Genomic DNA, 13,489 nt, shown 5'->3' on the forward strand with positions numbered 1-13,489 from the left:
TATAGTCCCCATGAATAAGCGAGTCATTGGTCCGGGGAAAGAAAAGGAATGCCTTTGGGGAAAAAAAAAAAAAAGAATGCCTTTGAAAAAAAAAAAAAGGATCTCGCTTAACTCACTAGGCCTTTGGAACAAAGGCGATTCTGTTCATGCTTCAGACGATCTAGCTAATTCTATATACTTCAAAGCCCAGCTGATCCACCACCGAATCCCCTACATATTGTCATCTAAAATTTACTAAAATAGTAGGGTTGCATGATTTGCAATATTCTTCTAGCCAATGTTATTTCAAACTAGCCACCTGTGCAAGAGGTCTAAGACTTCAAAAGTGGTATAAACATTCTATGATCTTCACAAATCTCCTTCAAACAATCTAAGGGAAAATTACAAAACAGCAGAATGTCAGAAAAATAATTACAAAATCATTGAAAAACTTATGATTCTAATTCTTAATATTGATAAAGTTTTTCACTAATCTATAATTATTTTAATAAAAATAACCTGTTAAGCAATTTCCCCTTGTTCTAATGTCTGCCGCCCTTCACATCATTTCTCTTTGACCAGACAATTTGCCAAGAAAATTGAGATTTCACAGTTCATATTCTAAAATTCAATTCAGTTGCACGGAAAATGTAACTTGTGTCAAGAAAAACACACACCACCAAAATGAAACCAGTATCTTACACACAACCCCAAAAAAATTAAAATAAATAACTACTTAAGCACACCATATAGTAATATGGCACTCTGTCTAGAGACCCCAACCAAATCTCCAGAAATTAAAAATCATGGAGGTTCATACCCATAACTTCAACTATGCAATTGAGGGCACCACGCAACATATTTGTGGTGAGCTCATCCCATGCATGCTGTAAGCAGACATTACACAACAGAACCCAATAATTTTAGTTCTTCGGGCCAATGTCCTTCAGGGCGCAGATCTGTTCTTCTCCCATAGCTGACATAACTGTCACAACAAGGTCTTTCCCTTCAGCAAACCCATCTTTAATCTGACCACACAAACCACAAGACAAATAAATAAGTTAAGAACACAATAACCGTCATGAAATAAGCAAGTGTCCCTTCTAATAACAATTGCACTGCACTAATAAATTTCACAAGCCACTTTTACTCCCATGCATTGTATTAGACCATACGCAAAATATTCCTTTTTACGCCAGGAATGCAAATTAGGCTATCATATCAAATTGTATTATGTCATTTAAACAACAACAACAACAACAACAACAACAAAAAAATGGAGAAAAAAATAATCGAAATATATCAGATATGATAGTTTCAGGAATTGCATGAATCGTAAAAAGTGTATTGAATCGTGAATCGATTGTACATTGTGTGATTCATTAGAGATTCACTTCCAAAATAGATTCGTATTGATTTTGTAAAAAATGCAAATCGAATCGTGAATCATAAGATTCTAATAATAAAAATATTAAGAATTGTTGAGAATAACAGAAATATTAAGATTTGTCGATTCGATATGATTCATGATTTGTACAATTAAGATTTTGAATCAAGATACGATTATCGATTTGACAACTATGCACATGACTTTCTCTAACTTTCAACAAGCACCAGTAAATATGGGGGGCTAGGTTGCGGGTGTGGTAAATCCATAATTTTACAACCACCACATTCCTAAGCAAATGCAATTTGCGCAGTGGCATGAGACATGATTATAAATAATGCACCTGGCTCAGCAGATTATCATCAGTGGGAAGCTTCAAATCATCCTTGGTGTTACCATTCTCAGTCAAAAGACTCACCTGCAGATCAAAATTTAGTTAGATTACAATTTATAAAAACGTGACCAAAACCTTAAAAAACCTGACTCCAAATCTTACATATTTCTAACAAGCACAAATAGTTCTTGGCCAATGCACTAGTAAAACCAGGGAAATTTTCAGAATTACAAACACTATTTGGTTCATTGGAATGAGATGTGAAATGGCATGATTATTCCTTAAGTTTTCTTATGGAATGATCATTTCCTTAACATAGTAAAAGAAGATTCCATTTGTAATGCATTTGTCATTATATTTTTAGTCTAACCAAACATGGGAATAAACATTTTGATGGAATGTTCATTCCATTCCGGTTCATTCCAATGAACCAAACACTATCTAAGTGTTAACATTACTTAAACCAAACCAAGCCAAGCTTTATGTCCCATCAAATGGGGTCAGGTACATGAATCCTTCTTCTCCACTCGACTCTATCCAAGGTCATTTCATTAGTCAAGTTAAGGAGATTCATATCTCTATTTACAACACTAATCCACGTTAATCTAGGTCTACCCCTTCCCCTAATACTTCCATCTACCGCCATTGTATCGCATCTCTTCACTACTACCTCTGTTAGTCTCCGTTGTATAAGACTAAGTCATCTCAATCTATTCTCTCTCAACTTATCTTCTATTGATATTACTCCTACCCATTCTCAAATATATTCATAATAATAATAGTCGTAGCAAGTCTAAATTTCCAAAGGCGACACAATAGGGTAGTGTTTAGTTCATTAAAATAAAGTGAAAGGGAATTATCATTCCATCAAAATATCCACTCCCATATTTGATTGACTAAAAAAATAATAATAAATGCATTGCAAATGGAATATCATTTACCATTGTAACGGAAAGATCATTCCATAGGGAAGACTAAGAAATGACCCTTCCATCTCATTCCAGTTAACCAAATAGCAGATAACATTTCATTGTACTCTTATTCGCCAATGATAAATCCATTGTGGTCCATTAGTAGTAAAACATGTTTCACATTGCAAAAAATCAAAGCTTTCACAAGAAACCACTTACAAAACCATCCTCAGAAATATCAATCAGCTGATAATCAGTACGATTAACATGAGGAACCTGTAAAAGAATATAAAGGAGTCAAAAGCTATGATTATGCATGTGTGCCATTTCAGAGCATTAGCAGATATCCGGAAGGAAAAGAGAAGAATCTGAAAAAGGCTGGCCGGCTCTCTCACATCACAGTTGTGGGATGATGGGACGATGTCTTCGAGTTTCTTGCCATTGAATATATCAATGGCTACAAAGTGACACTTGGCATGTCCATGCTTGCCTGTTTTCGAGGTAGAAACCTCAACAACCTGTTCAACAATTCACCCAAAGAGATCATCAGCAGAAAAATAACTGATCTTAGTCTGATTCAACAAATGCAGCAAAATTGAAGAGAATATTGGATAAATAGTGTAGCATTGAAAGAACAATATCAGATCTTGTCAACAGCTTATCTACCTGAAGCAAGTTTTTCTCAATCCAATTGGTAAACTACTAAATATTATACCTATCAATTTATTTCTTAATTTTTGCTAAGATATGTATCAAAATTATAATTAAATTATGATTTTGTGTGAGAATCAAGTAATTTTCCTTTATTAGTAGTTTGTAGTTCAATACTAAATACCAATCAGTGTGTTTGGTTTGAGTTTTTTGAATTAAGTTTTTTGAAAATTGAGTTTTTTATTTGTCATTTCTTTTTTTGTTTTTAGTGAATATTTTTAAAATTTTAAGTATTTTTTTTTACTTTTTTAGATGCATCTTACTTAGATGTGTCTAAAAAGTAAAATATTTGTGAAAAAATATTTTAAAAAATTAATAAATACACAGAAATACGAAAAATGTATTGAATTTTCATTTTTTTTTTTTGTTGTATTTTTGGTATTTAGTGAATTTTTTAAAGATTTTTTTCACAAGAATTATACTTTTAAGTGTATTTATGTTAGGTGTGTCTAAAAATTTTAAAAATTGCTTAAAATATTAAAAAAATTCACCAAAAACAAAAAAATATGAAAAATAAGAAAAGAATTTTTTAAAAAGTGTTTTTAGAAGACTCAAAAGAAGCATAGTTGAACTTCATTCATTATCTCATGTTTAGAATTCTCAAAAGCTTTACTGAGACTGTATTCACTTCCAAACACCATTTAGATGTTGAGGATGGATATAGTCATAAACATACATTTTCCGAATTTATTTATGATGTAGATGGCACACACAACATCAATTACAAACTTTTTTCCTTGCTAATCCAAATTTCTCTTTCAAGTTCTCTAGATTTAATTAGAAAATTTCTGCATCACACAACACATTTCCTCATAATTTAGAAGAAATCACAAACTTGAACTAAACTTAGAGCTCCAATTTATTAAAATAAGAAAAGGATGACCTATTGCATTTTAACACCTTTGGACAAATCCAATGCTTCGGACAAGTTATCATTGAGCACAAGCAAGTTGGACATATTGTTTGCATTTTATTATAGGAGAGCATGCCTTTACTTTAAGCTTCACTTTGGAAGCCAAATTACCTCTTGATCCCTTAAAAAAAAAACATCTAGCCTAGATTCTTAGTATGGCCGTTAACCTAAAGAATTACAAACAAGGGCAATTGTTCTTCCAAATATGCCCTACAATGCCTTTTCTACACATTCAACAATCTTTCCAATTAGGATGTCGAGAAACGTCTAACTACTAGCTCAAAACAAAAAAAAACCAATCTCATGTTGCAATAGTGCACCCTAAACTATTACCAACATCATCAAGGGTAAGACCAACAATGACATACAAATGCCAATTATCAACCATGAGGCATAATCATATCAAACATTTACTAGCGACTCAAGTTAAATGTAACACTCTACAATCCTAGGTATGGTAACTTCGACGCCACCAGTGACTGGCTTCCTTTGAAAGCACTAGTAGGCAGAGGTTTTTCGATCCAATCTATCACTTCAAGAGAGAGACAGCAAACAAAACCTCAAAAGTCAAACCAAAAAGAATGGCATGCACTTCATGTCCACGTCAATTAAGGGTGTTGGGAAGTGTAAACATTTGATAAAGACCTAATCTTACATTAGTTGCGCAAAGAAGTTGCTCCTTGGAACAAACCATAGTATCACACTTCGCGCTCCAACTTTAACATTTATTTTTTAATTTAGGTAAACTACATGCACCTTCCCTAATAGTTGGAAAATAAACCTAACCCATTAGTATGAGATAATTACACCAACCTCCCTTGAGGTTTAGAGTTGCGTAACACTTATCATCCTCCCATTAGTCTACTATTTATCCATTGGATGAAATATGATGATATCATCAACTATTGAACTAAAATGTCAAAATAACTGCTCTTTTGTTCATTCTCAAAAACCAATTACCCTTATTTCCAAACTAATTCTTTACAACAACTATCAACCAAAAAAACACTTTTCACCACCTTCAATGAACCCTACCAACCCTTTTCCCCACCACCAGTGTTGTGAAAAGCGCGCCTAGGCGCAAGGCCAGTCGAAGCGCAGTGTTTGCGCCTGGACAGGTCCCAGGCGAGGCGAGTTGAGTTAGGCGCGCGCCTTAGACGCGACTCGAACCAGGTGATAGAGGCGCAAGGCACACGACCAAGCGCGCTTGATTTTTCGAATGACTCTTAACCACAGATTTGATCTAACGGCTGCGGGGGTGTGTTCGAATGGCGCTTAACCACAGAGGATTACAGCTCATGTACAATACGACGCAAATACGACTCAAATGAACCCTACTCTGTGTCGTCTCTTCCTCTCTCGTCTCGCCTTGGACTTCGACTGGGCTGCTCGACTTCTTCGACTTCGCAGGTATGTTCACCATCTTATTCTACTTCTTCTTCTCCTCTTCTGGGCTGCTGCTTGACTTCGTCTTCGGTTCTGTTTTTTTTTTTTTTGGCTTCGACTTCTCTCTCTTCGACTTCTTCGACTTTGACTCTTCTACTTCGACTTCTTCAACTTTGCCCTTTTTCTTTTTCTTTTTTTTTTTTTTTTTTTTTCAATTATGCCTGAGTCTGTTAGAAAAAAAAAATACAAATACAAAATAATTAACTAAAAAAATATAGACTAAAAAAAATAGATTCTGATTCTAATTGAAATAGATTATGCCTTTCAATTATGCCTTTTTTTTTTCCTTTATCTGTTAGGGAAAAAAAATAGATTTTGATTCTGATTAATTAACTAAAAAAAATACACTGAAAAAAAAATTACAAATAAATAATTATTCACAAATAATTAATTAATACAATGTGTTACTAGTCTTTTTTTTCCTTTATTTGTTAGGGGAAAAAAATAGATTCTAATTCTGATTAATTAACTAAAAAAAATACATAGAAAAAAAAGTTACAAATAATTAATTATTCACAAATAATTAATTAATACAATGTGCTATTGGTCTTTTTTTTCCCTTTATCTGTTAGGGAAAAAAAATTACAAATAATTAATTCATCTTTGAAAATTGGATTATGTTTTTGTTTTTATTTTTATTTTATTGAATGTGGATTATTTTATCTTTGAAAACTGGAATGTCATGTAATATGCACTTTCATGGCTTTGAGAATTATTTTATATTTTGTCTTGAATCTTGATTACTTTTTATTTTTAAAAAAATTGTCTTAGGGGTTGTTTGGGATGACCTAAATAAGTGCACTTTTTGTCTTTTTACGAAAAGATGTGCAGAAAAGTAGAGAGGTGATGTGATGGAAAAAAGATAAAAAGATGGATTATTTTGTAGTAGCAAAACTTGGCCTTAGTACTATGAATGATTAGTCTATGTTAATTTTTTTATTTTTTATTTAGACTGTGCGCCTTGCTTCAATGAAGCCCACGCCTCGCCTTGCGCCTAGGCCCCGAGAGACCTTCAGCGCCTCAGTGCGCCTTGAGCCTTTAAAAACACTGCCCACCACCCACGATAATCCATCCTAGATCCCAGTCCCAAGCCTTCTCTCTTCTCTCTTTGCATTCCTCTCTCCTACAAATCAATCTTCTATCTCCTCCCACAACTGCCCTCCCCTACCTTTCCCTCACAACACCACCTTCCACTAGAGTTCCTCCGGTTAACTCTCATGTTAACTCCATTTACCTCTCCTGTTAACTCCATAAATGTCTATCTTGTTTGAGTGGAGTGCAGTGTAATTATCTCATACAATGGAGGCAGATGTACTTTTGTCATCTACCATGGGAGGTCCGTTTAATATACCCTTTTAATTTAAGTATGTCCCATATTTTACCATTGCAAACAATTTTACTTTTTCTATCGTAAGCACTAATAATATTTTTATAAAACCTGCACCAAAGTGCAAAGAGCACCTCAAGGGATATGTCTTGTCTTCAAGAAGCCCAAAAACAGACATAGACAACAGATTATCTTCAATGCAGATCCTAGATTGCATGTTCCACTCATCCTTGGTCACAAATATAAACAAAGCTCTATTTTAGTTCATCACATAAGCTTTTTACATGATACCTCAATAATATCCAATTACAAACATTACAAATCCCTTGCTCATTCAATTTAAACTTATCCTCTCCGCATACATGAAAAACATAGATTGAGACAATTATAATTTAAGTGTACCCTTCCCAGTCCGCTTATAGAAGGAGAATAATAAGATTCGGGACTAAAAATTTCTCACATTCTCATGTTAAGAAAAAATCAAGACCATTCAAGATATAATTTCTCTATTTTATCCAAAGATGATAAGAATTCCCTTCCCCCTTTACCAAATCCATAAACCAAACACAATAAAAAGAGAAATAACTAATAACTAAAGAATCATAAAAAATCAAAACCAACCACTCAAGATCTTTTCAACAAGGCTGGGTACTGGATTATCCAAGAATTACAAATAACTAATGACACTGAATAACTAAATAAATATTATATCACCTTTTCTGTTGGCAAATTAAAGGAAAACTCTACCCATATAGAAGATTTATATATATATATACACATATATAAAAAAACCCACAAGAGTGATGTGCTAATGTTATTTTTCTAAATGAAAGCATCTCCATGGTATTTCATTTTAAAGTGAAATGTACACATTGAGCCATATCATTCCGTAACAATTTCTTATCTGTATGTCATTACTCATAATTGAATCATCCAAAAAGAATATCATAAAAAATATATGATGAAATCAACAGAAACATCAAAACCCATATGCATAACCTTATCCACCAATCACTTAACAAAAAAAAAAAATTTATTAGATGGTTCAATGAAATCAGGATAAGCAAATATACACGCAGGCATGCCTGTAATTACAACTTTTAAGTTCAAGTAGTAATCCAAATAAATAAAATACAGAACTCAAAATAATCTAACCCACATCAATTGCAGAAATTTCAAACATAAATCTAAAACCAAACCCAACTATACTATTTACAAAAAACCAAAAAAAATTAAAATACAGATCAATCCCATATACCTTACATGGACGGTTTTTGATAACGAGATAGCCGTTCTTGCGGACAGTACCGGCTTGTTGAGGGTAGGTTTTGGAGGCTCCGGCGTCGGCCTTGGATTCGAACTGATGCTCTTCGTCAGACATGGCTTTGGATTTGGCTTAGCTGAGACTCCTTTAGGGTTTCACTCTAGCAGCCAATGGGACAAGAACCACCAATGAGCAATTTATATTACCACCCACCGTCCCACTAACTAGGGTTTCTAACAAGTGCACTACTTGGGTCTGTTTGGGAATTTAGTGAGTTTTCTTTTTAATAAATAAATAAATGGATAATTAAAAAATTATTTATTATTAAAGTTTGAGTTTTGTAGTAAAATAATTAGAATACTTGGTTGATAAATCTAAATTCAAATTTTATTTGTCCAAAATTCTATATACATACTTAGACAAAACAACCAAAATACTCTTATTACTTTTAATCCAAAAATCCACGCGGGTTTTTATTTATTTAGAACCATGCCTATATCTGTTCAAAATCACCATTCTATTTCATGTTTCCATATCTTTCTCTTTTTACTATCTCTCTCTCTCTACTAGTTCACCCTACTCATACCATAAATCTATCTCTCTTGAAGATTGCTTGAAGCTAATGAAGAGAGAGAGACGAGCAAAGCCTTGCTGGTTTTATTTTCGTTACGGAATTCTATAACAAGTACGATTATGCTTCCATTCACAAGGTCTATAATGTCGTTGGTGTTCAATTCCTTAACTGCCTCCTAAGAACCGAAATCATTCTCTAGAGTATTATTCAAACTTGCATCGCCACCGGAATCATCCTCTGGTTCGTTTCTCAACCAACTGGAGTTTTTCGAAACGCCTGGCAATTGTTGTCCTTGAAATGTTGTTGATTATCTATTTGGAAAGAAGTGCTTCAGATTCATGTCTTGGAGAACAGAAATAGTCTAAATGAAGGGAAAATTTCATGAAGGAGTTTCAAAAGAGAGAAGAGATGTTGAGAAGGGTTTCTAAAGGGGAAAAAGATAGAGATGAGAGAAGATGAAAGAAAAAGAAGACTAAGAACGAGAGACCACTAACTTACCAGTGTAGCGAATGTGGCTATGGTGATCAATGGTTGTAGTGGTTGTGGTGGTGGCGGCGCAATAACGGTGTAAGGAAGAGAAAGAGTTGTGGTGAGAGTTGGGAAAAATGAAGAAACTAGGGCACACAAATTCATCAGGAAATGAGGAAATAAAACCTATCGATGAAACAAAATCGCTTATCAATTCATCTCTCTATTCGACAGTTATAAACGATTGAAAATCTCTCTCTTTGAAATTATATTATGATGTGCTCTAATTGCCGAAATTCACCATGGAATTACAGGTTGTATTTTGATTATTCTTCAAGCAATGAACAAATAAAAAAATTTAAGAGTGAACAGATAAATTTTTTTTTGAACAGATCAGTCTCTCTCTCCTCTCTCTCTCTCTATATATATATGTATGTGTGTGTATATATCACAATTTAAACAGATAAAAATAAAAAATTAAACAGATAGAAAAAAATAGACTTATGAAATTCAATAGATAGAGAAAATATTCTTGTTGAATTACAACAGATAAGAAAAAATAAGCTTGAATTTCAACAGATAGGGAAAAAATAATTGAATAGATAGGACGAACAGATAGATACAAATTTGAACTGAAATGTTAAAAAAGATTTCAACAGATAGGTTAAAAGGTGAAATTGAAAATAAAATGTCCTCTAAAATAACAAATTGTACTTCTCACCACAATATTTTATAAAAAGTATATTTCTCACCAAAAAAAAAAAAAAAATTTACCCATAACGCCTTACACCATTTTTAAAATGGATTTTTCATCAAATTTTTCAATAAATTAAGAGTTTTTAATTTTATCAATTTGGAGTCATTTGTTAACGTTTTTGTTTCTTGTTTTCAATTTATGTTTTCATTTTTTTTTTCTTTCTGAAAATTCAAAACTGAAAACAAAAATTTAAAATTGTTTGGTATATATTGTTTTCGTTTTCAAAAAAATAAAATTGATTTCAAAATTTTTGGAAACACTGAGAGTTGTTTGTTAACATTTTTGTTTCTTGTTTTTTGTTTTCATTTTTAGTTTCTTAATTGAAAACGAAAACATCTTTATTGTATTGTTTTCGTTTTCAGAAAAAATAAAATTGATTTCAAAATTTTCAAATCTTTTAAAAACATAAAAAAGTTGTTTTTACTGGTTTTTAAAACAAGTTTTCATTTTCTCCTTAGGTAAAGGTGGAGTATGTCAAGTAAATCGGGCATCCAGGTTGGAGGTGCGTATCTAACATTTGAGTGATTGGTAGAATTAATCCACCCATGTGATAAATATAAGTTTTATACAGTTATTATGTTATTTATACATCTATTTGGGTTAGGATAGTGGAATCCATAATCTACTAAAAAATCTAATATGTGTAGGATTATTTTCCTAATTGTATGGAACTCAAAGAGGTCTGAATGTTGTCACACCCTATTTGCTTCATCACCGGCATTTTAGAGTTACAACAAACCAAGCTGACCTACATCTATCACTAGGATTATCATGGGTAGACTATTATAAATAGTCATGTGTACACTAAGGTTTTTTTGAGAGGGATTAAGAGAGTGGTGGGAGAAAAATAGAGATGTAAAGGGCAAGAGAAAACATACGGCTCAACTACCCTTGATTGTGAAGTTCGGTTAGTAGTGTATGTTTTGAGTATTTTGTTCATCTCATATATATTCTCTATTTTATTTATAGTGAAATCTCTCCCTCCCTCTCTCTCATGTGGATGTAGTTAATTTGGTTTGAACTACGTAAATCTGTGTGTGATTGTTTTTCTCTTTGGTGTGTGCATTGTGTGCTTCCATTTGCATTGACGGGATATGGTATAAATTCCAACAAAGGACACCAATAGATGCCTCTTCTTTGAGTGGTAGATACCTTTATATAAACAACGTCACTGGTTGAAGATGTTGAGGGAGGAAAAGTAAAGAAAAGAGGGTAATGTCGACCCTAACAAGGGCGGTGTCAACCCCGAAGCCAAAACCAAATATGAAGAGAAAAGAATGACCATCACGAATATGGTTTCCCGGACTCAAAAGCAATAAATGGATTGGGTCTAAGCCCAAATCAGTATATTCATTATCTGGACGAACACAAAATTTTGAACAAAAGTGACAATGGAGGAACACAAAACTTCACTGCAATAACAAAGGAACATAATATTATTTCACCACCATGTGTAAACTAGAGTTTCTAAAATCTATCAAATAGAGAGTTTCGAATCCCTAGCACAATGAAACAATAACATAAATGTGAATGAAACTAATCAATAAAGAAAATTGTGAATAATGGTAACTACCAAAATAGAGGTAGTAACAAAAAAGAATTTGTATATCTTTTTTCTATGTAATGTATATCAATAATAGACATAAGGGCATAATAATCCAACAAATATAAATAAGGAAAAAAGAATCACATGGAATAAAAGTATAAATATATGAAACTAATTAAGTTATAATTTTTTTTAGTGGACTTATTGGGTTAGAACATCTCTAAATGTGACTTATCAATAAAAAACCCTTTTGTATTTAACAGAGACAACCATACAAATATATTATTTTTAAAGTAAAATAATATATATATATATATTTTTTTAAATTAAAAATGAGATGGATGCGAATGTGATTTGTAATGTGTATGGGGGTCTTTTGAAAAGTTGTTAAAAAAGTCAGTTTTTTTGACCTTTTTTTTGACTTTTTTACACCAAAAAGTCCAAAAATTAATTTTTTACCAACTTTTCAAAACACTACTATATATGTATGAATATGGGTGTATATATGTGTAGATGTGTGTCAAATGAGAGAGAGAGAGATGACAGAGAAAGTGTGACGTGAGGAGAGGAAAAAGACAAACAAACCATGTCTTGGTATTATTGTTACACTTGCCACTGCTGATGAAATTTTAAAATATTCCTCACTGATTTGTGATATTTTCTTCGTGTCCCCTCTGTTAACTAATTGTCCCTTATTTATTTCTTCAACCTATACACGTGTGCATTTTTTTCCCATTGGTTTTGGGTTGGAAGGGAGGCTAATATATTTAGAAAATTTTAAGATACACACTCCTTTTAAAGTGTGTATCATATGTTTTTGTTATAATTATTATGATATTTAATTATGATCTATTGTCGTATGTTGGAGAATATTTTTCCTAACTTTCCTATGTGGGACAAGAACAATCAACACCATTTTGAGGAATGACTTAATGTTCATGAACCTCACTTTGGAGTCAATTTCCCATTCACCTATAAATGGTTTTGACTCACTAATTTCATAATCTTGTTCAGCACATGGCAACGAACACATTGCTACTTGGACCCTTCAAACCGACTTATGGGTTCTAAAAAATTATTAGCATAAAGTTTCTGAAAAATTAGCATTGAAACCATTTTTTCCAACAATCCTCCACATGAATGAAATTGACGAAAAGGACATGCAACAACATGCAACCTGAGAAAGTACAAAACTGAAAACATCCTACATAGGATAGGCAGCTTTTGGCCTTGAACCTTTCCTTGTGAGAAACTATCAGGTTTACTGGTTGATCAGTGAACATGATATCTTCAACTGTTCTGCCGTTAGTGTAAACCAAGACAACAGCTTTCACACAGTTTTGTTTTCATACACAACTTGGTTCTTTCGGTTGTGCCCGTTTTGGTCCTGGGCAGTACTTGGTTTTCATGAGTGCTTAGAGAATGTAGCCTTGGCATTCTCATAGAACCGGCCCAGTTCGTACTCATATAGGTGATGCTCATTAAGAGTATTCTGCTATACCCCACTTGGTTTTCCAAGATATAAACTTCATTAAAAGTAAAACTTATCCTAATTCTCGTTGCAGACATCACTTGTTATCATAGAAATGGGTAAGAGATTTACCTCCTTAGTGATGTTCGGGAATTATACTTAATTCGATTGTCCGTTTGAACCTAGATCTTGGGATCTCCAGTCAGCTAGGTTGGGTTGCCATTAAGTCGATTCTTAATTGGTAGGCTTTAATCCCATTCCCCTCGATGATCTCATAACTTGCTCTCTCGTCAAACCTTTTGTTAGCGAATCCGCAATGTTATCTCTTGACTTTATATATTCAATGGAAATAGTTCCACTTGAGAGCAGTTGCTTAACGGTATTATGTCTACGACGTATAT

At 33.0% G+C, this 13,489-nt stretch overlaps 1 protein-coding gene across 1 annotated transcript; it reads right to left on the reverse strand.

Moving 5' to 3' along the window:
• Positions 1 to 565: 565 nt before the first annotated feature.
• On the reverse strand, positions 566 to 8,712 carry LOC114258405 (eukaryotic translation initiation factor 5A-2). Its single transcript, XM_082892388.1, has 5 exons — positions 8,267 to 8,712; positions 3,007 to 3,129; positions 2,831 to 2,887; positions 1,710 to 1,784; positions 566 to 1,007 (listed from the first exon to the last, which is right to left on the reverse strand). Exons 1-5 carry the CDS (start codon positions 8,387 to 8,389, stop codon positions 903 to 905), a joined length of 483 nt encoding a protein of 160 aa, XP_082748514.1. The 5' UTR covers positions 8,390 to 8,712; the 3' UTR covers positions 566 to 902.
• Between the last annotated feature and the right edge of the window lie 4,777 nt (positions 8,713 to 13,489).

The sequence above is a fragment of the Camellia sinensis genome, chromosome 10 (genome assembly GCF_055761805.1).
Source record: "Camellia sinensis isolate YWXY chromosome 10, ASM5576180v1, whole genome shotgun sequence".
In the NCBI taxonomy this organism is placed as follows: domain Eukaryota; kingdom Viridiplantae; phylum Streptophyta; class Magnoliopsida; order Ericales; family Theaceae; genus Camellia; species Camellia sinensis.